The 24,846-nt window shown below is 43.5% G+C and overlaps 1 protein-coding gene across 1 annotated transcript in view; it reads right to left on the bottom strand.

Moving 5' to 3' along the window:
• snx29 (sorting nexin 29) overlaps positions 1 to 24,846 on the bottom strand; it is a 192,891-nt gene that overhangs the window by 144,252 nt on the left and 23,793 nt on the right. Inside the window, exons 11-14 of the mRNA XM_080020973.1 lie at positions 24,551 to 24,621; positions 17,491 to 17,554; positions 16,095 to 16,223; positions 3,753 to 3,838 (exon numbers count right to left, since the gene is read on the bottom strand). Of these exons, the coding sequence (XP_079877099.1) occupies positions 3,753 to 3,838; positions 16,095 to 16,223; positions 17,491 to 17,554; positions 24,551 to 24,621 (350 nt within the window). The remainder of the gene's footprint in view (positions 1 to 3,752; positions 3,839 to 16,094; positions 16,224 to 17,490; positions 17,555 to 24,550; positions 24,622 to 24,846) is intronic.

Raw genomic sequence — 24,846 nt, 5'->3', positions numbered from 1 at the left:
AGTTAGGATATTTCCTAACCAGAAACTGTGGGTCGATAAATCCATACACGGCGCTCTGAATGCTTGCATCCGACAACATGGGCATTTACATTTACAAAGCGGCATCCTATTAACTGCGGAGGGGTAAAGGGCGCTAAACGGACATACAGAGACACGTGGAGCGACTGATGGAGCAACGAGACAGGAGTCAGCTTTCAAAAGGATTGTCCCAACCAGACTGGCTATCAAGCTGATGGAGCTAAATCTGAACACTCCGCTGTGTGCCTGGATCCTGGGCTTCCTCACAGCCAGGCCCCAGGTGGTTAGGTTAGGGAGGCACACATACAGCACACTCACCCTGAACACAGGATCCCCCCAGGGCTGCGTCCTTAGTCCCCTTCTGTACTCCCTGTACACACATGACTGTGTGGCCAGGTCCAATTCCAACACCATCATCAAGTTTGCTGACGACACTGTCGTGGTGGGCCTGATCACCAACGATGGCGAGAAGGCCTACCACGAGGAGGTGGCTGACCTATCACTCTGGTGCCAGGACAATAGCCTCCTCCTGAACGTCAGCAAAACTAAGGACCCAATTGTGGACTTTGGGAGAGGATTACAACAAAGGACGCACGCGCCGTTGATGATTAATGGGACTTCTATCGGCAGGGTGAGCAGCTTCAAGTACCTGGGAGTCCACATCATGGAGGACTTAACATGGACCACACATACAGATACTCTGGTAAAAAGGGCGAGGCAGCGTCTTTACCACCTCAGGCAGCTGAGGAAATTCAAAGTCTTGATGATGGATCGTTGAGTCCTTCTACTCTGGAGCAGTGGACACCATCTTGACAGGCAACATCACTACCTGGTTTGGGAACTGTACTGCTCAGGACAGGTGGGCACTGCAGAGGGTGGTGCATTCAGCTGAACGGTACCACTGGAACTACCCTCCCCTCCCTGCAGGACTTATACACCAGGAGGTGTAGTAGCAGAGCCTGCAGGATCATGAAGGATCCTCACCACCTCAAAAACAGCCTGTTCCAGCTGCTGTGGTCGGACAAGCGCCTCCAAAGTCACACAGCGAGAACAGAGAGGCTGAGACAGAGTTTCTTCCTGGAAGCCAAAAGGACTGTCAACGCTGTTGCATACTGTATTGCTGTTCTGTTCGGTGTTGGTGTATTAATGTGCCGTAATGTTGTATAATGTACTATCCCCACACAAACCACCTCACTTTATTCAGATGCCATTTTACTGCACATATCTGTATATACCAGCATAGTCTATTCCTTCAATTATCATTTCTATTTTGTATTCCTACTTTTGTATATTACCCTTCTTACTCTTCTTTTATTCTATTGACAAATTCAATTATGTTTTATGAATCAGTTAGTTTGTTTAATTGGTTAGTTTACTAGTTAGTTATTGGGCCAGTTAGCTATTGACCAGTTTGTACTTATTGTGCATAATCTCAGGGTGCGTTGCAATGTCATTTAACTACATATGTATGCTTGTATATATATATATAGATGTGAAGTAGTCGAGATAATCTTTTTGCATTTTTTAGAAGTTGTCAAGATAATCAAAGGACATACAGACAGAGATTCACCCTTTTATAGCTCTTAGGGGTCCAGCCCGAAGGGGCAGGACCCTATTGTTTTTGTTAATGAAAAATCGACGTCAAATATGTAGGGGATGTTAATAAAACATAGATTAATAAAAAAATACTGACAGTGTGTAAATCATGCAGGGTTTTCAAATTTCCTAAAACGCATTTCTCGAATGTTGCCTGAACATAATCCTGTCAACACAATCCATTAATTAGGTAGAATGTAAAAGTGCTAAATACTAACTGGACAATATGATCACTACTGGTTTACGTGATGTCATTCATATGTGTGGCTTTTGTAGACAGAAGACAGACCTAATCCTATTGGTCTCCCAGTCAGCACTCATGCAGGGACAGTCCTGTCACACCATGTGATCGTCCTTGCATTCCCATCATTACTAATGGCAGACATGAAACTCAGTCGTGCTTACCTTCACTGTGATTCCATTAAGAAAAACATGTCAGTTATCACCAAACAATATTTAAGCCTTGACTTGGCTGCGTTGGCTCCAACATTTCCTATAGAGATGGGGCTAAGTAAATTAATGTAAATAACACAAATAGGAAGATATATATATATATATATATATATATATATATATATATATATTTAGGGGATGAGTATTGATGAGTATTGAGGGGTATTGGGGGGTAACCAGATGGGAGTAGTAGTCACGTTGGGCTGGAAGCAGGAGAACGTGTGGGCGGCGGTGGATCGAAGGTTCAACGCTTGGTTTCCAAAGAGAAGTTCAGCTGCTTCCATCAGGGTGAGATAAGCTTTACTAATGCCTTTGTGACACAGGTAAGTCAGCACCCGGACCTCCAGGTTGGGGGTTGGGCGTGGGGTTAACAACCTCACCCCGTAAAAAAAGCATGTTATGGAAACGACGAGAAGACGCCATTCTGGTAAATGGTGGGGACTGGTCACCCAATGTTCCAGAAGGAAGGAACGGGAGGAACTGAAATGAACTGAACTGACTGTATGCTTGTATGTATGTGTATGTGACAAATAAACACCTTGAATCTTAAATCTGTTGACACAGTTAAACTCCATGGTTTACTTCACGTATTAGTGGCCAACTATTAAATAAATCGCCAACTATTCATTAAGAATTATTAATAAGTCCTGTATGACAGTAAACTGAATATTTGATTCCCCCTCTCAGAAAGGCCTCTAAGTGAAAAAGGGGTTGATTGCTCTATTGAAATGTGGAGATTTTCATCAGACCCATTGATGAGCCCAAAGAGATAGCCCAAGGCTTTATCTGTGGCCTGCTTCACTCAAAAAAGGTGTGCTGCGGTCGTTAGAGACACATATTTACACACACACACACACACACACACACACACACACACACACACACACACACACACACACACACACACACACACACACACACACACACACACACACACACACACACACACACACACACACACACACACACACATATATATATACTGTATATATAAAAGCTCTCCCCTGATTGGTGGACTGTGGTGGATAGTAATCGAGCTTCCGATTGGCTCGTGTGACATCACTCATTGTGACATCAAAGCCACATGGTTTGCCAAAAGCAAGGAATATATAACAATAAATAACAGCACCTGAATTCCCAAGGAAGTGACACTGAGAAGTGACGCATATCATTGTCTGCGGCGACACACAAGGTTTTAAAGATTGTTCACGAGGTGCAAATCTCAAATTCGAGTCGAGTCCCAATTCTTTTGAGGATGAGTTTGAAGTCGTTCTGTGTGCAACCTAAGTGCGACATGAATCCGAGTCGCAGTCTGGAGTCCCCCTATCTCTAATGAACGTCTAGGCTTCAGTCAATCGTGCTTGCTTGCAGTCAACTTCTTTCATTTTGTCACAATGAGCTATTGTGTTTTTCCAAAAAAGATGACAATAAAACGAGAAATAATGAAAGGAAAACCATGACAAGAACAAGAAAATAATTTTGGGGTTTTGTCATTAAAAGAGCCCCTTGTTAAGTGCACCAGCGGGACACTGTGGGTTGGGATTTTGAGGAAGAATATAGTGGGCAGGATATGTGTGTGTGTGTATGTATTTTCATGTGTGTGTGTGTGTGTGTGTGTGTGTGTGTGTGTGTGTGTGTGTGTGTGTGTGTGTGTGTGTGTGTGTGTGTGTGTGTGTGTGTCTTACCGTCATTGGCCTGGCTTCCTTCTCTCTTCAGCATCTGAACCGCCCCCACGTATTTCTTCAACTGCACCTTGAGGACCTCATTCTCTCTGATCACACACACACACACACAGACCCAAGTATCATCAATCCAAGCCCTGTGAGGCCAGTAACAGTATCTGTTAGACAAGAGTTCCATCCTGTCAAAACACATTACCCAGAACTACTGCGCTAGTCATCGTTCAGCTTTTATGAGGAAAAGAAAATGGTGGTGGTAGTGGTTGTGTGTGTGTGTGTGTGTGTGTGTGTGTGTGTGTGTGTGTGTGTGTGTGTGTGTGTGTGTGTGTCCAGGCACTGCATGGGGACCCAGAGAGTAAGAGAGACATAACTGAAGGAGCAGTGAAGGAAGAGAGACTTAGAAACTTTAGACGAGGGGAGGGCAGGCCGGAGAGAGAGAGAGAGAAACAGAGAGAGAGAAAGATTGAGCGAGAGAGAGAGAGAGAGAGAGAGTGACTCCCTTGAGAACTACACGCTCGCCCTCACAGAGAAATCATCAGAATCCGTCCCTTTGGCTGTTAAATTTAATGGCCTCTGCCTTGACCCCCCCCGCCCCCCAAACCCCTATTATCCACAGGTGCTTATCACTGCTCGTTTCCTGCCAACAAAAAGGAGCCGCACCGGGGGTGCTCCTGAATCCACACGAGGAGATCTCCAAGGAGCTGCTGTTATCTGTACCACCGGCAGCCCAGACACCAGCCCCGGCTGATTTAATTATATTTAATAAAGGCCACTTGTTCCTACGGCGTGTGAGCCTGTGTGGAAATGTGAAGGGTTCGTAAATGTATGCGTGCGTGCGTCAGAGAGAGAGCGTGCAGGGGCAAGTCCTTATTGAAGCGCGTCCACAAGTCTGTCAATTTATGTGTTATGTGTATATGTGTGTTGTGTGTGTGTGTGTGTGTGTGTGTGTGTATATGTCTTTGAGGAAGTGTGTGTGTGTTATGTCTGAAAACGTTGTGTTTCGTGTTTCACATTCACCGTCTCTAGGTGAGGGGTGCCCAACAATACATTTCCTTTAAATTAGTTTATTTGAACTCATTCAGTACCCAACATTGTGTCTCATTTTTGTGCAACACAATGTTGACAATAGTGCTTCTGGGATACAATGGAATCACTCGTCCTTGAGCATGTAAGCGAGCACATTTTGTGAGTATCTCTTGCCAAGTAAACAGCTACTGCAGACACATCTTGGCAAAAAAGTAATAAAAAAAACACACATTATCAGCTGTTGAACAAAAGGACATCAATACCCATCCAGATTTTAAAAGAACTAGTACATGCCCGTTCAAAACGTAAGATTTTCTAAGACATTTTAATGGCACAGTTTAACAAAATGTAAATAATTCAGACCTGTGATCCACAATGGAAGATGAAACTGCCGGTTAAAAGTCATACACCGGGGAAAGACACTCTTTGTGGCTCAGTCGCAGAGCCCTGAAGCCCCGCCCGCACCCTGTTACCTGTTTATTTAAAGTTTATTAATATTACACGTGTCGCGTGTCCAAATTGGACCAAATTCCTCAATCGCATCCTTGGGTCCCCAGAAATACACCTGTCAAAAATGAAGTCGATCAGATAAACTGTTGTCGAGATTATCGAAGGACATACAGACAGACAGGCATACGGAGATACAGACAGATAGACATACTGTACAGAGATTCTTGCCAATATAGTTGGATGAGCATAATCACTTGATTGCAACTATATAATCTGACAATGATCATTTTGTAAAATTGGTAAATTCCACAATGACACATTTCCATTAAAACTTTGAGACAATGTTAAAAATGCCGGAATTAACAGAATGGGAATTAGGTATAATACCATCAGTTGGATTGAGGCAAATTAATTGTGTACCCACATTTAAAATGTTCAGAATTCAATTCTACTCAATATACATATCTCCTGCAAGAGGTAGACTATAATATTTTAGTGGCATAAAAAAGGAGATTGAAATTGTTAATCACAATTATTTGTATGACAATTATTCGTCAACTGAAATGCCATGATCGTGACGGCCGTAATGTCAAGGCACATCCAAGGGCACTGCGGCAAGCCAAAAGCATGTTGCTCTGCACAAACCTGGGATCTTCCTGCCTGGAGAGAGACTTCAACACCTCTGGGACATCCTTTCCATCCCTTCCATTTTATAGCACAACTACTGTATATTAGGATCCACACCACCATCCAGTACCAGATAGAGCTTGCATTTCCATAGTAAAACCACAGAGATTCCAAAGTGGATTTGTGATGAAATACAGATACAATCAGATCGGGAATTATGTATACTATGATACAAAACAATTGGTTAGAGGTATAGGGGGGGGATAACAGTATATACAGTATATTTACAGCTCATTACTCCTGCATGAAAACAACAAGACTATATTGTGTCTGCAATGCAATATGGTCTTCGGGGAAATTTGTTGTAGCACTGTGCTGTCAACCAATACAAAGCCGTCAGTGAGACAATTGAAATGAGAGGCTTATCTTATCAGAATACAGATTCTATTTTATCCCACAAAACAGCCTCCAATTCACCATACACCCAGCTTCCAGTTCAATTTCAAAGAAGACAAAGTAGCACACCGTACCTAAAACAGTGAAATAATCCCCCATCCACCTCTGTACTCCTTGTATGGCTGGGGGTCGACCGAGGGATTAACTCATGCAGAATTGGGGACCAATGTGTTCCCCTGTGTGCCACATGCATCCCTGCTTAACTATGACAGATACACAGTTCACCTCATGCTCCCTATGTACTGGTATCTCTTTTTGGCACTTTTCCTGCGACCTAAACAGCTCTAGCCGTGGCCATTGAACGGCCATCGCACCATCTTGGAAAGCCCTCACCGCTTCCAATATGTCCTGTCGTGGAGCCGCCTGCTGTCTACGCCAGAGAGACAATGCATAACTGTGTTTAGAACTGTGAAAAATACCTTGCTGGGCTCCCGAGATTCTTGTTCTCTTGCACAGTGGCTGCATCCAAAATAGCGTACCAAGTACTGAATACGTGCACCCAACGTACTTGAGTATATGAATGGCTTTTCGGTCATACCTTTCGGTTGATGACGACACTTAATTAAGTGATACCGTCCTAAAAATTCTCACATCCAGTCAATTTTGGATGCAGATAATGACTTTTCTTGTGTACTTTTCACACTACTATATTCTTGTGTTTAATACTAGTTTTAATTATACTGGATTTATTGCAGGGCTGTAGTATTCAAGACTCGACTCAGTCTGCAGTCCAGTCTTAAGGTGCCCACAGACTACACGACTTCCAACATCCTGATGATTTTCTAACTACACAATGTGTCTCAGATGGGGGTCTTAACACTACATGATCCTTCACTCGGCTAGTGGGGAGAGCCGTGGGACACAGCCCGTCTGGCGCAAACACGCGCAAGACTTGGGGTTTTTTCCACAAGAGTTTGCCAAAAGTAAAGCAAAAAGTGTGGACTGCATGGATTGTTTATTTATTCATTTTTATATACTTCATTAATCCCTCTGGAGGAAATTTGCTCACTGCATTTTACCCATCTTAGTATCTGACGTATGGCTGCCACATAGCAGTGCCTGTTACGGTGGAAGTCCACCAGACGCATTGGTGCAGCGTACGGGTGCGATGCGGCATGCCGTAAGTACGCACTTCCTATTAAATCCATATTAATGCACTTCTGCAGCTCCACCGGCTATGCAAGCCACGCGGCATTTCTCTATTTTTGCTCGTGGCTACATGAGCCTTTTCCACAGAAACACAAGATAAAACTACATAGAAATGTTTTTGTAGAGAGTGCAATCAATTTGAATGTGTTTTATATAAGCCTACATTGTACCAGAGACCTACACCTGCTGTCGGATTTGTTTATTGATCAAGACCCGTTTTGAATACAAAGAACAAACACGCTGTGTCTGTGTGGGGGGGAGGGGGGGGGAGACGGCAGTTCAAGTTTATTGGTGGGTTGTTATAATGTGCATAAATTCATCTGATTGGAGGGGAGGTGTCAAGGATAGTGTGAGAGAGTGTCTGAAGAGAAGTCCATAATAAAAAGGGACACGGCCATCCCAGGTTGTTATTTTCCGACTGGACACCTCAAACCCCAGGGTAGTTGTAAGCCTCACAGCAAGCAATGAAACCGGCTTCAGCAATGCTCTGCGTCTCCTTCATTTCATTGGTCTAGTCGACCCCGCCACACCTCACAGAATTATCAAACTGTGTGTTAAATATTTAAATCGCTATTTTTTTCAATATTAATCCTCCCTCTACGATAACATCTGCGTGCCGCGCTTGTACAAAGGTCTTGCTTAAGGACACTTTAGCTTGCTACCAGGAGGAGGCAGGGATCCAACCGGCTGTCTAACTGGCAGCCTTTGTATATAATCAAAGTATTTCACTGCCACTTACATGGTCAAGTATAATTCAACAGAGACAGGAAATGGAGAGAGAGAGAGAGAGAGAGAGAGAGAGAGAGAGAGAGAGATGGGAGCAAGCAACAGCCCATCTCGGGAAGGAAACCACAACCTAGAATATGTACACTAATTACCTAAGAAGGGCCCCGAGGTGATTTTTACCGTTTTCTCTTTGGTGTTTTTGTTTTAACATCTGAGCACCTCCGCTTTGTAGTCTCTTCAAAGCATGATAAACTCCACAAAATTGACTCCACTGTTAGGCGCTGCTTTGGTCTACATTGGTTTGACAGTTCTGAATGAGAGGTGCCGAGCGCCTGCACCACCTTCATACACAAAGCTAAATAATGCTTCTGTGTGCATTTTCCTTCACAACCTCAGGAGGAAGAAAAACGCGCATGCAAACACCCCCCACACACACACACACACACACACACACACACACACACACACACACACACACACACACACACACACACACACACACACACACACACACACACACACACACACACACACACACACACACACACACACACACACACCATTGTTGCACTGTAGTGTACAAGATCATAGGGATTGCCAACATCCAAACACTTCTTCTGTATTGGCTGATGTAACGGCCAAACCTTCCCTAAGGGGATCAATACAGTGCAGTCCAATCTAATCTTAACATTTTAGTCAATCAGCCCAATTTGAATGAAGCCTCAAATAGTCCCAGCTTGTGGTGCTAAAGCCCATATGAAAGCAATATCTTCTCAACACAAGCTAGGAAGGTAGGGCATGCTGGATGCAAGTCTCACTGTGCTCTAGTTTAGGCTCACAGCCATCTTGTGAGTAAAAAAACTTGAGTAACGATACAGCACTTAAAACCTCTCAAAGGCACAATCAGTAGGACTGGACAATTAGTGGTTGCTAAAGGAAGCCATAGAAACCAAACCGACATTGCCAAACGTGATGTCTCCATGAAGCTTCTTCTTAGCCTTCATAGCAGAGGGTCTAGCCACAGCAGCCGTTCGGTAGCTGAATGTTAGTCAACACTTGCGCAAAAAAAAAACCAAAAAAAAAACAGTTTAGGGATTTAAGCAGCGTAGTTCAGTGGGCGATAATTGAGTGGTGATTGACAGGTCTGTGGGTTGAGGGTTTCCTTCTAAATCCAGTGTGGACTGCCTATTTTGAGAGCTTGAAATCTCAGCAGTAAATGAGGTAACAATTTCAGAAATTAAATACAGATATACTTGTATAATATAGATAGCCATAAGAATTCACACTACTATGATTGGGGTGGCAGGCGTTTTTCCCCTTTGAGGTTCGCAAATTCAATCCCCACATCCAAGGGGAGTTGTACTGTATAAAACATAGTTGCAAATACATAATTGATGGTATGATCCTTATAGACTACCCCTGCACGTATTGATTCTAGGAATATGCAGTTTATTCTGCCATCTGTGGCGGTTGCAGGATTTTTTAACATGTCAGCTTTTACAGATGCTCCTCAGTGGCTTCAAAATGAATCTATGCTAGTCAGATACATTGCAGGGTCTGTGTTTTCATACTGTAAGCAGTGCACACGCACACACATTTCCAGATTGGCAGAGTCGACTGTAGGTCGCAGGGTTATTAAAATCTCAGACAACCGGCGGGATAGAAGGAGATGAGCCCCACGTGAGAGGTGGGGGGGAGTAATTGACTTCCCAAATAAAGAAAACAGCAAGCTCAAACACTCTCAACAAGTAAACTACAGCATGCAAGATTAGATCATCAATTCCCAGCTGTCTGTGGACCAAACTATGAAAAATATATCTGTTCCAGTTCTCTAAGGCCTGTATGCATTTGTCTGCCTGGGTGTATACAGGATTTATACTGTATGGTAATGCATACAGTGCCTCAGAATACTGGACTTTATTCCAGTATCAAGAATTAACCCATTTCACATTTGCAAGGATAAGAAATCTGTGAATCACTGTGGATCTACACCGGACCCCCTGCCACCCCACAAACCGGCAATTCTTGGCCAACAGACTAAAAGGCCTATAAAGACAATTAACAGACAGATGTGAAACCACTTAGCTGATCCCAAACTCTATGAAAACTACACCCTCCTCTCCCCCCGTCTCATCCTGAACAAACATTCAAATACGCACATGAAAGACACAACTCCACAATAGACACAACAACACTGAGACTGAAAATCCCCTCGGACACAGCAGGACACCAATCTGTGTGTTGATAACAGGGGTGCAACGGATGACAAAACTCACGGTTCGGATCGTATCAAGGTTTTGAGTCACGGATCGGAACATTTTTTGAATCAGCAAAAAGGGAGACAACTATGCTTCCCATTTAATCTGTAAAAGATTTAAAGCAAGGAACCTTCGCCCATGGTCTTAAATGAAAACGACATACAAGATGTGCTGCTGTGTGGTTACGCACATTTTACATCGCTATGTGCGTCTAAAACTCATTGGCAGTGATCTATGACCGCGATGCACTGGTGGATATAATAGATTCTACGCACCAACACGATCAAGAAGGACAATAGCTTCAATGCAGTCGCTGTTCCACGGGTGGGCCAATGGAGGAAGCACCACGGTAAACAAGGCGGCATTCGGATGAGAATGAGGATGCAACCTTACCGTCCACTTCTGCCCAGTATCCGCCTTGCCAATGTCCAGACCCTGGAGAACAAGATGGATGACCTTCGAGCAAGGATTAGATTCCAAAGGGATACGAGAAACTGTTGCGTCCTCTGCCTGACATGGCCTGGACATGGCCTGAGACATGGCCTGGACCACGCCATACGCCTAGCCGAGGCCTTCTCCGTGTTCCGTGCCGACAGATCAGAGGAGTCTGAAATCCAACGGTGGAGGCGTCTGCCTCATGATGAACAACAGCTGGTGTCACTCCAACAACATTAAGGCTCTCTCCCACTTCTGCTTGCCTAACCTGGAACAGCTGACCGTTTCATGGCGTCCATTGTACCTCACCCGGGAATTCAGCACGGTCATCATCACAGCCGTTTATATTCCACCGCAAGCGGACACTGACACAGCACTTTCGGACCTGTATGATGTGTTGTGCGGACTTCAAAACAAACATCCCAACACAGCTGTGGTGATGGATGGGGACTTTAACAGGGCGAACCTTAAAATAGTTCTGCCTAATTACCACAAACACATCACGTGTGCCACGAGATGAGAAAGAACTTTGGAGCACTCCTACACACCTTATCAGACCACGCCGCTATCTCATTACTTCCTCTTTACAGGCCGTGTATCGTACGTGGAACGGTAGTGACGAGGGACATAAAGCGGTGGTCGGACCAATCAAAGGCCGCGCTTGGTACATGTTCCAATCAAGTTCCAGTAACGTCAGCCAGTTTACGGAAGTAGCTATGAGTTTCATAGCTACATTAGCAGATAGCTTAGTTCCCAAAGTTCCTGAAAGTTTGGATATTTTCTAACCAGAAACCGTGGGCGATAAATCCATCCATCCGCGGCGCTCTGAATGCTCGCACGGCTACTTACAACAAAGGTCTTGTATGGACCAAAATGGACAAGTACAAAGCCGCGTCATACAAACTGCGGAGGGCGGTGAAGGGAGCTAAACAGACATACAGTGACACAGTGACACGACCAATGGAGCAACGGGACACCAGACGCTTGTGGCAGGAGCTGCGGACTATTACTAACTACAAGAGCAGCCCCTCCCCAGCCACGTGTGGACACCACCCTAGCCAACAAACTTAACTTATTTTATGCGCGGTTTGAGGTTGGCAACAACACCACTAGCTCGCCAGCAAATTGGAGTTACACCGCCAGGGTTGAGCGCACACTCTCAGTGTCTGAGCTTGACATCCGGAGGGCTCTGATGCATGTGAACACCAGGAAAGCTGCGGGCCCAGATGGCATATCTGGGCGAGTACTGAAGACCTCTGCTAACCAGCTAGCCCTGGTGCTCACTAGGATATTTAACTCCTCCCTGGCCGAGCCGGTGGTTTCGTCCTGCTTCAAGAGGTCCACCATCATCCCTGTGCTGAAGATCACCTCTTCAGCCTGCTTGAATGACTACCGTCCGATGGCCCTCAACTCAATGGTCATGAAGTGGTTCGAGAGGCTGATTAAGGATTACATCAGTGCCTTCCTCCATCGCACCACTGACCCGCTGCAGTTCACGTACCGGTCAAACAGATCCACAGATGACGCAGTCTCCCAGGTACTGCACACCACACTCACGCATCTGGATGGCCAGAAGGGGGACACACGTCCAGGCACACGTCCAGCTCCCTCACCCTGAACACACTATCCCCCCAGGGCCACGTCCTCAGCCGCACACTGTACTCCCTGTACACACATGACTGTGTGGCCAGGTCCAGCTCCAACAACATCATCAAGTTTGCTGACAACACCGTCGTGGTGGGCATGATCACCAACAACAATGAGAAGGCCTACTGCGAGGAGGTGGGTGATCTGTCAATCAGCAAAACTAAGGAGCTGATTGTGGACTTTAGGAGAGGATCACAACTGAGGATGCACGCGCCGCTGTTGATTAATGGGACTTCTGTTGACAGGGTGAGCAGCTTCAAGTATCTGCGAGTCCACATCACGGAGGATTTCACATGGACTTTACACACAGACACTCTGGTGTCAGCATCTTTACCCCCTCAGGCAGCTGAAGAAATTCAGGGTCTCGCTGAGGATCCTCAAGTCCTTCTACTCTGGAGCAGTGGAGAGCATCCTAAAAGGCAACATCACTGCCTGGTTTGGGAACTGTACTGCTCAGGACAGGCGGGCCCTGCAGAGGGTGGTGTGTTCAGCCAAATGTACCACTGGAACTACCCTCCCCTCCCTGCAGGACTTATACACCAGGGGGTACAGAGAGACTGAGATGGAGTTTCTTCCCACAAGCCATAAGGACCTTCAACGCTGAATTCACCAGGGGTCTTCACTGAGGCACATACATAGGCCCCCACTGCATTACTGTAATGTACTGTATGTTGCACACCATACTGCATACTGTACTGTTACTGTATTGCTGTGGCATACTGTAGTATACAGTACTGTATATCTCAACACACATTACCTCACTTTATTCACAGGCCACTTTACTGCACATATCTGTATATACAAAGCCTTATTTCTATTTTGCATCCCCGTTCAGTATATTACCCTTTTATGCTTATTTTATTCTATTTATTAACTGAATTACATTTGAGGAATCAGCTAGTTTATTTTGTTAGGTACTTAATTACTTAGCAATTGTGTCCTTGTACTTATTTGTTCAGTTAGCTTAGTTAGTTAGTTAATTACTTACTTACTATTGTGTCTTTGTACAAATTGTGCATAATCTTCGGGTGCGTTGCATTACCTATGTAATGCAACGCACTACAGCACATACAGCGTATGTGCACGTCTGTACACGCATATACAGCACTCCATGCTGTATATGTATGCCCATATGTATAAGTATGTGATAAATAAACATCTTGAATCTTGAATCCAATGTTTAAATAAAATCTTAAAATATATAAATATTCAATACTTAATTGTTTAATTAAAGTGCAATACGAGGCACGCATGGTACCTTCTTCCTTTAAACATGGTAGTGAATGAAAAAATATGAAAAGATCTGCTCTCAGTAACTGAATTAAATTCCAATAAGAAACCTGTATCATGCTCAATTTATCACATTTATAACAAACTAAATTAATTAAAATCGGTTCAGAATTCAGCAAGTTACAGTCGATTTTTTTAGAGAAGTCTGCATCTCTCAGTACACATAATATATGTTTACTAGCGTCCTCTAACCACTCCAATATGGCGGACGCGCAGACACACAGCGGAATACAGCAGCTCACCCCCGACTTAAATAGTAGTAGCAGCAACATAGTGTGACGGACTGTAACGCAATCATTGCGCTTCAGAGTAAAACACAGTACGCAGATGCGACAGCACTTTCCTCCTCTGCCTATCCCAGACGCAGCGCCTAGCTACACATTCACAATCCTACCCTTGGGGCATAAATAACCACAAAATTGCATACAAAATGGCTACAAGGAGAGGTGCTGTTGAACGATTGCTTCTAGATGGGATGTGAAAGAATCCCAAACTGGAAGTGGAGAACAACCTGGGAACAAATTCTCGGTTACATTAATGATGTAGACACCAGATAAGTGGGAAGGTAGCCACCGATTGGAGCTTCCGCTCGCCAGCTTCATAGACTCGCGCCCGACTGCAAATTTTGGAGCCGTTTAAAGAAAGAAGAGCTTTCTGAGTCAAACACAAAGAATTGCGGGATACGTAGCAAACCACTGCCGGCAGCCTTTCACTGAGCACTCCCAGCCCTCATTCACAGGCTAGCTGATCCTTCAGTTGTATTTATAGCGGCTATTGATTGAGCCAGATTTGGTCATGAAGGAAAAGTAGCACTTGAGATTGACTGCCTGGCTACGGAAGAGTCTTTTGTGAGCGCCTGTGTGTAGGCGGAAATGCACACATGTCAGAGTGACCGGCAGGAAGAGTGAGGCAGCTCTCTCTCTCTCTCTCTCTCTCTCTCTCTCTCTCTCTCTCTCTCTCTCTCTCTCTCTCTCTCTCTCTCTCTCTCTCTCTCTCTCTCTCTCTCTCTCTCTCTCTCTCTCTCTCTCTCTCTCTCTCTCTCTCTCTCTCTCTCTCTCTCTCTCTCTCTCTCTCTCTCTCTCTCTCTCTCTCTCTCTCTCAGCAGACTCCAAGAGTGGGGTTGTTAGGGTTGGCGTCCGGGGCGAATGTTTTGTGAATAGCCCCCGATCTAAAATAGTCCCGCAGCACCCACACGCTGATAGTACCGACTGTGCCCACGGCGCGCCAGTGATAGGGCGCCCGTGACGGTTGTGTGCCAAAACACTGTGTTATTATTTTAGAAGTCGGTTATTTTATTTTACTCAGTTTCCTTATGGAACAAAACAAGCACCGTGTGTGATGGGAACACATTCTCAGTCACTCTCTTACTCTCTCTTAAGCCTAATGTCTTCCGTGCAACGCCATGCGCTCTAGCATATAGACAACCAATGGTAGATGATGACTCAACCGGCTCTCAGAAAATCAGCGGGAAGGAGCTATTGGTTTGAGAGCGAGAGTGCGTGGGGAGTGTGTGTGTGTGTAGCAGTGTGTTTGTGTGTAATTGATTTGTAAAGAGAAGAGAATTCACACACTTGCACAAACAATTTGCGTGTTTGTTCACATAAAGACATGGGTGCTGACATGGGTTTGGCATTAAGAAGCAAATGCTCTCTTACAAAACTGCTACTCTGGAGATTGAGAGATAAACTATCTTGGATCACAAACTTCAGTAACAATAGATAAATCTTTTGCGGGAAAACTACTAATTAAGTGAAGCTACAATATTCAACTACAGACTTCCACTGTCATTAAAAAGTTGAATAGTTAATTGATTTTGATATTTTGATGAATGAACTTATGAACATATATAAAGTAAAATTAAATTATATGGTAAAGTACCACAACAGGACAGCACACACCCAAGGGTATAAAATATGATAAATAAATACCTAAAAGCACACCATTATCTATGCATTAGGTGGATTGTCGGTGAGGTCAGATATTTGACCAATTTATTAGGTATTTGACCATGTAATTGGGTGGCATGGGCGGTGTATTGATAATAAAGACCATCCTTTGAGTGGAAGGTCCAACTTTGATTCCGATATCAGTCTAGCTTTCTGTAGGTAAGTGAATGAGAGCAAACTTTAGGAGTGCTGCTCTGTGACCGACTATGTGATTTGAATGGCCTATTTGTCAAATGAAGAAAAAAAAAAAGAAAAAAAGTATCCAAATCAAATAAAGACTGCACAAGCAATAAAGCCCCCAAATGTCAGAAGGGAATTCTGTCGGGAATGTCCCCTACCTTCCCAGGGCCTGGACCTTGGCGGTGTGCCTCTCCTCCAGCTCTGCCAGCTTCCTCCTAAGGGAGTCCCTCTCCTGTCTCAGCGCCGCAGAGTGCTCCATCTCCCCGTCCAACAGACTGCGCAGGGACCTGAGGAAAAACAAAGACCAATTTTCTTCTATTTGGGAACAAACAGCTGACTTGTACTCAAGCCAAAAACAATGAGAGATCCACATTCAAATGCTGAATTACCACTGACAATTCAGGGATAGATTCGCTGATTCAAGGTTTGCCCCACTGCACTGTAAGCGCAGTGAAAAGCGAAAGCAGATGGGCTTCTCACTCGTTCAGTCCGTTTGTGCTATGAACAGTTGTAAGTGATGGGAACCAACGTTTCCCATCAAGACCTGGGTTGAAAAATATCACACTTGTCCTTTAAACCAAGGGTCTTCAACCTTTTCAGCCCAAGGGCCCCTGGTGAATAGACAAACAGAGCAGGGACCCGCTAGTTTTTTTTTGAAGATTTTGTGTTGCATTTAAAGCCTGGCCTGTAATAACATACTTATTATATAAAAGAAGAACCAAGATGGCACCTCGTGTGTTGGTGTTTCTTCTGGACTATTATCCATGAACATTGCACATTGCACTGTTACACTTTTATACTGAACATTTGCACATTCCTGCAGAAACTGTACAGCTTTATTTAAAAAACAAAAACAGCCTTATTTTACATATTCTTATATATTTTACTGATTGTTTTCCTGTTGTTCTACTTTACATTTATGTTTCATGTATGCACCAAGTTTACCAAGACAAATTCTTTGTACGTGTAAACTTACTTGGTAATAAAGACGATTATGATTATAATGCCTTAGTAACCTATGTACTCAGTTATGAAGCTTACAGTTCCTGTGTTTTTATTTTGGATTTAGATTTATTTCCATAAGTTTAGCCCCAATTAGCAGACCGGTTCTGTGGAAAAAACTGTGAAATCCACCTTTTTCTTGTTTTCCCAAATAGAATCTAGACCTGGTCATAAATGGCCTGTGCATAGAAAAAACGGTGAAATACACATTTTCTCTGTTTTCACAAATAAAAAAAAGTTTTCAGAAATCTTAAATAGGGTTTGACATACTGTTTAATATTTATACAATAATACAAAAATTAAAAATATGTTTCTACTGAAGTCCAGCCATGCACCAGTTACATTTGTTTCAAAAACTCTGAGGTTTGGGAACATTACTCAAAAAATCTGAGGTTTTTGAACGTGCCATAAAGTCAGAAGCTGCGAATAGGCTCGCTTTCAGCAGATTAGTGAAAAAAAATAAAAATAAAACTCTGCTGTTCTAGCATTAACAGTAAATATATATTGAGAAAAGCTGTGTGTATACATGCAGAAGAATACATGCAAACGTACGTGTACTGCTCCTCCAGCTCATCCTTCCTGTTCATCATGGCCACGATGGCCTGACGCAGCTCCACTGAAGACAGAAAAGACGGCAAAAAGTGAGCAAAAGACAACACACACATACATTCAATACAACACAACACCAATAAGAGTCTTAATACAACTAAAAAATATTAAGAGATGTTGAAAAAGACCAAACCTAAAATGTATCAAGTCCCGTTGTCATAAAATTTGTGTGAAATCTTGTAGAATAAATTAATGATGAAGAATGCAATCTGAAAAAAAATTATTAAAAGTATCAGCCTGCAGTTTTAGACTGGTATCATATTTTAAATTACAAGATGGATTAATGTAGCAAACTGGCATTGGATACTTTAAAGGTCACCTCCAGCCAATTTAATTTCCTGATTTCTCCCTCGTTTTTTTCTCCAAACAGAAAATTGGGGTGCACTTGGTAATTAAACGTCACTCTGTAGCAGCACCGTGGCAACCAGTGAGGAACAAAAAAAAAACCACTAGGCTTCTAGTCATCACCAATAAAGGAGAGCAGAAGTGAAAAGTTTGAGGTGGAGGATTTCTCTATACGTAGATAACCAAATCACTCAAAAGACTGATCTTTATTTCACGGTAAGTGGGCATGTCAGCTTGGATAATTAGACATCGCTTTTTGCTAAGCACAGAAGAGCCTGGAATCTGGAACGATTGGTGTAAAATAGGGGTGTGAATCTCTCCCTCATAAGACAATCTGATACGTCTCTAGATACATGGGCTACGATATTAATGTAGTAGCCCATGTAGACATTAATTTTCCATAAATTATAAATTACAATAAGCCAATTCCATAAACGTGACATAGCCTACCATGGCAGGTTCGCCTGCCATTCGAGTAGCGTTTTCAGGGCCCTCCAACACAGACACACAGGAAGAGATGTTGCAAACTCAGTAGTTTATTGAAGAGAGTGGCAAGATGTAACAAGCCAGATGGACACGTCCTGACAGGGGCTCTCCCCATGTGTAGGGGTGTCACGATTCCGTTTCCAAAATGGATCAAACTGAGCGTCGATTTTGAACTTCAAAATCACAAGCAGGTTTGCGATTCTCTCCGTATTTTTGTGGGTTATATTGTCTGACATGGTTGCCATATTGGGCCGCTCAAGATCCGCTGGTAAACAAATGCTGGTGTTTCACTTTCTCACTTTGCGTGCTGAACATGGAAACTTGGCAAAAGTTTGCGAGGGTCTCATGAAACCAAGCAGCCCCATGAGTCGGAGTGAAAGATCCCACTTCCGCCAGCGTGTGTCGGCCAAGGTGGGGACTCAGGCACACCATCACCTCCGCCAAGTCCGACGGACATATATTTGCTCATTTATATATGTGATCCACCGCGTAGTTTAGGGTCACATTCGAAAATTAAAATCTTTTACTTTATCACATAATATGAAAGTGTCAAATCAGAGCATCAAAACAAGGTATCACTTGTGGGAATGAAGCAAATATTTTGGAAGCGATGACTTATTTAAGATTAAGGTGTTGCAAACAGAAGTTCTGAGAAATAAGTCTTAAAAGTTTTAAGCTGCTTTCATACATGCACTGTAAACCTGAAATTATCTGGACATTCCCCGGATAATCTGTATGTGTGAGCGCAAAAGTCAGAATCATTTGACCTGAACATTACCCGGACTTTACCCAGCCAGCACCGTAGTATAAAGTCTGGGTCATGTCCGATTGAGCAGTATGTGTGAACAGAGCAGGTCATTTTCCAGATCATTCACAGTGAGCGAGTGGGCATCTCTATCATGCGCAGGTTATTTACATTCGTGTGGATCTTTGTACACGGAGCGTAGCTGTTGATTACTCCTTTCTGCTTTCTTTATTATTCCTTTCCACTCTTGTGTTTATTGCGGATATGTCCAAATACAGCTACAATACAAAAAAAAGCCCAACTACTGTCTAAGTCTGTAGCCTCGTCCACCATTTTGGGTGTGCTGTAAAACTCTGCAGCGTCACCAAGCCAAAAAGATTATTTCCAGGTGATGTAAACTCGTCTGACACAGACAATCTCGGTTTTTTTGCTACATGTGTGAAAGGGTAATCCGGTAATGTCCGGATAATCAGGTCCGGACATTATCCGGACATTGTCCCGATTGCATGTGTGAAGCAGCTATATAGCAATATATAGCATAATATTGTAATGAGCCTGGATGTGTTGGAGTATTGTTAATTGTCAGTTAAAATGTTATGTTTATTTTAGATCTATTTATTTTTGTTAGTTTCTACTTGTATGAAACAAACATTTAAACCCAGCTAAGGGACTGTCCCGCCCCGCCTTGGACCAGGACAGTGGATTGCGCAATGAGAGGAAGCGATCTCCGGTTCCCTGTGTGTCCCGTTCCCTGTGTCTCCAAACAAAACAAATAACTATTATTTTGAAAGTAACATACTTGTAACGTTAGATCAGTGAGTCTTCCTCAGTGGCTTAGTTTATACTAAAGTAGAATAAGCAGCAAAGCTTCAGTCAACAGTCTTCAGAAGTTCAGAATCCGGTCATCGACCAGTTCTGGTTCATTTTGATCGATCTGGGGGTCCACCTACGATGCAGTCGCATCTTTAACGTTAAAACCAGTTTCTGATTGATATCGTTGAATCGTTACATCCTTAGTGTAAAAAGGATGAAAAAAAGTTTCACCTTAATCAATTATTTGTTGAAAAAGCTATGGTGACTATGACTGTGGAAACAATTTCAGGGGGGAGTATCATTGAAAACTATTAAATCTGTTAACCCCACAAGGGTTATAACAGATGTTACCAGTTAACAGGCAGGCTTTTCAATTTATAGCCAGTCATATAAATGCTACATAAAAATTATGTTTATAGAGATAGTAAAATCTTGGATAATAGAGTTACTACTCTATATCTTCTCTAGATCTTACAGTAATGCACTATAATTAGAGATATGCCCATACCAGACTAAAACAGGGTATGGGTTGGGCGATTGGACGAATAAAACGGCAACGGGCGATTGGCTGAGTCCATCGGCAGTTGTTTGGCCGATTTTTGTACTTAATCTGCTAATTTAATGACCTGTAAAGCGCGCCGCTTTAACCACGCCCGGTGCTTTACTCCTCGTCTGGAGAAATCCACCAAAATAAATAAATCACTGTAAACCCTGTTTCCAGGTCATTCTGAAACGGTCTCTCATTCTTCTGTTCGGTTCAGTTCGGTTCAGATATCGGAGTAACAACGCGGAGCAGTGCCTGAATGTGCAGAGCACACTTAGGCACACACACTTGTTACCGGTGGGAGACCGGAACCGCAGCCGCAGCCTCCTCCCCCTCCTTTGGGGAATAGAGACGCAGGCCAGGACAGGCTTTCTCCGGGATAATTATATGATTTGATCCTTTTATATTATAATTTTGCCGGTCCCGTGCCTCATTTGCAAAGACAGCAAATTACTTATTTTACGTCCTTCGGCTTGTCGGTTGCATCCGGTTTAAAACGAAAATAATCCCATATAGGATTGCAAAAGGAGAGGGAGAGGGAGAAAGAGGCACGTGGGGGCATCCAAGATCTGCATAATGTTGTGTTGTGTTCTACTGGTCTAACTGGTCAAACTAACGGTCTGATTCTATTCTATTGACCCTCCATATCTGTTGACACAGACGGTTTTCCGTGCGCCCAGATCACCATCCCCTGTTCCTCCAAATAAAACACCTAAAAACAGGGTGGGGACGGGGCATTGAGGAACGGAGCATGAGTAGGGATGGGTATCGTTAAGATTTTAACGCTACTCTTACCGATACTGCTTACTGATCCGGCAGTTTAACGGTACTCTAATCGGTTCTTTTTCTATTTTTTTTTTAAGAGAAAAACTAAAACCAATTAAGAGCAGAATCAACACTGCTTTATTTCTGCACATTACGTATGGACATGGGGCAATCGGGACGCAATCGACGCCCTCATCTTCTCGTGTGGGCGAGAGAGCCAGGCAGAGGATGCCAGCCCCGCCCCCCTCACCTCATGCATATCTCTTTTCCGGTGATGGTGATGGAGCCGGAGGGAGAGAGGAGAGATGTCTCTTCTGATAACAACAAAAATGCTTTTTAGACTTATAGCTTAATCTTACGGAAAGTTAGAAACGGGTTATATAGTTTGAATAAATAGAAAATATATTTTCTTTATTTCTCCAATACCGTTAACGGTACCGGTAACATACTACGCTTATCGAAACTACGGTCTTTAATAACTTAGCCTTGGTGATCGTTTAATACCAGGTCTGTCGGTACCCAACCTCTCTCTGTGCCGAATATTTGAATATTCGCATTGAACAGCCGAATCCGATTAGACTGACAAAATTTGAGTCGGGTACAGCCCTAGTTTTTATTACAGAGATTAAATAAACCCACTGTGCGGAGCCCCTTTGTCACAATGACTCTCTTAGGAATCAGGACCACGGACAGCGCCCCTTCAAAAACAGGCTGAAGTTGGGCTGCAGCTGCAACCAATCTCTGATCACTAACCACTCTTTCTAAAACGGGGAAGTTGGTCTCACTCAAGAGAGGAGAAGCCGAGTGAAAGGAGCGAGTGAGTGAGCGGCGAAGAAAACAACACTGAAGTGGAGTGAACCAAAAAAACCAACTCGAGGCACCACGGCTGCCCGAGTCGACAATTGTAAACAAAGACTTTCAGTTAGTCGCAAAGAGACTCAGTTCAGCCTTCACAGGTAAAATTAAATTTGTTTTGTTGCATTTTACTGTGTCCGGTGTTGTGATCTCCAGTCCCCCATTGCCTCACACAGCTATCGAGTCCACAACTGATTCATGAACAATTTTACTGTATGCTCGTTCGTGCATATACTATGTGTCGGCTGACCCAAACATTTCATTCCCTCGGAAGGCTGGCGTTACCGCGGGGGTTTGGAAAAAATTTGGTTCTTCTGCATCCTGCGTCCCTAATTATACTATACCCATCAACCCATCATGCAGAAACACTCCTATACACGCAGAATCACAAACAGGCATGGTATAGAACAGCTCCATTCCCATGATGAGTGGTCTCCTCAAGTAGGTCTCCTGCAGTCAACGGTTAAGTGCATGGTCACCGTAGGGGTGGGGGCAATAAAAAAAAGGGAACACACAGTAGAGGCAAGAAGGCGACGAGGAGAGGAAGTCCATTATCTTCACAGCTACATTCTTCACATCGGTAGGTCAGAAATAAACGTGACCTTTTCGTCAGACCACGCGCTCACAGCGGGAAGCAGCCACCAACGAGTCATTAAGGACTTGAACGCAGCCAGACACCCCTCTGTACTCACACACTGACATGGACAAATTACAGCATGTCTGTCCGCGTGTAAGTGCGTGTGTGAGTGAGCTAGTACATGCCTGTTCCAGCATTCATATTACACTGAGAGAGTGTGCCTATTTGGAAGAGTGTGTGTGTGTGTGTGTGTGTGTGCACGCACATATCTGGACCTATATGGTCAATTGTTCCAATAATAGATGCATTATGCATGAGCCAGCTCATGAAATGGAGGTGCCTTGTGAATTATAGACTTGATACACTCCAATTAACCGAGTCTACGGGCTCACTCGTTGTCAAATCTGGATGGAAATCGCAGACGAAGAGCTTTCACCCTTATCTCATTGATTCTCCCTCCGCTGGTCTCTCACCCTGTCTTTCCTCTCTCTCTCAGCCTGTGTAACTTGTACTCCCATTTAGCACGCTCGACCACTTAATCTCTCCCTCTCTGTCTCACTCTCTCCGTCCGTCAGTCTCTCTCTCCCTCCCTCCCCTCCAACAAGGATGCACTCTACCGATACACAATACCAGTATTAGGTGTTGGGTTCCATACTGCACTCAAGTAACCTAATACCAACTGAACATTTCACGCGACATCTGTTTATAAAAAATAATAATATACAATTAATAATATAAAAACAGAAAAATAAAAAACCTGCAGATCTCGCTATTATTTCTAACAAAAAATGGCAGTATTTGTGTCCATGCTCGATAGGTCTATGCTCAATGATAAAATAATGGTATCTCACATCTCCAACACATGCATATGGATGCAAACACACAAACACACAACAACAAATTTCCATGCAAAAACACACAAATACAAAGTGCTTGCCCATACACACGCACTGCCCTTTCACTTTCTGTTTACGGTAGAATTTAAATGTATATTTCATACAATACAGTCAATTAATGCTATTGTATAATTATAGAACGCAGAATCGCAATTGTGGCGCCTCCCGTTGCGGCTGCCTGCGCGAGCACCTTGTGTCGATTACGCACATTTTTATTTATTTTTTGTATTTTTAGAGCTTATAGAGCTTATTGTGTGTAATCACCGGGTGTCATGACATTTCACTGCATATATGTATGACCGTATGTATATGTATGTGACAAATAATCTCTTGAACTTGAACTTGGCAGTGTCTCTCCGTGGACCTAGCTTGATACATGGAAACACTCGAACGCCATTGATTAAAAGTGAAATATTGCATCCACATATGCAATCCTGGGGCTGATGTGGTTGACAGTTGTTCACACTCTGACGTGCACTCTTATTCACTCCAGTGTCATCTCAGCGAGAAAAGCCCTTCCACGCTACAGCTGTGCAGCTCACAGTAATATATACTTTAAACACAACGCTAGACCAACGGCGCCCCCCAGTGGATCAGAAGATGCAAGTCAAATAACATCAGCAACGCCAGGGAGTCTCTTCACATACACAAGGCATTATCACTACCAACTTGCTTCATCGAATTTCTGTCTATCTCTGTCAAACTCAACTGATGGCACCTTGTTACCACATTGGTAACTCTCAGAGCAAACGGATGTTATCACAGGATAGAATCTACAGTTACAAGCCAGCTGAAACATCCAGAACGTTGACCGACCCAAAGATGGCACAAGGAGTGTTATCCTGGTGACGATTCTAGAAAGGTGCATTTATTTTAATTTTATTTTTTTACTCAGTTTGACTACAAATGTAGTTAGTGTATTATGGCTTTTAGAGGACCCCAAGTTATAAATTGGAAGTTAAGTCGGGGGAACTCACCCACTGTCATGGACTCAGGAAAGCCAGAGGTGGAGAGCGGGACCGGCTGGGCAGGTGGACTGGGCTCCATGCTGAAATGCATCAAAAAGGTTCAGTTAATCTCTCTGCAGTAAAAAAGTTTTTGTTTTTGGGACAATGCAATTAACAAGCCTCAAAGCGTCATATCCATGTGTCTGACAAAATGGATGGTTCAATGGTTCAACAATTGCACTTAAATTGTAGGCCGATTTGGAATTTTCAGAACCATGCCTACTTAAGAAATAAGATCTTCAGGACAAATGCATCTCACAACATAG

The sequence above is a fragment of the Zeus faber genome, assembly GCF_960531495.2.
Source record: "Zeus faber genome assembly, chromosome: 20".
Lineage (NCBI taxonomy): Eukaryota > Metazoa > Chordata > Actinopteri > Zeiformes > Zeidae > Zeus > Zeus faber.
The sequence above is the reverse complement of the archived record's forward strand: the minus strand, read 5'-3'. Positions and strand labels throughout refer to the sequence as shown.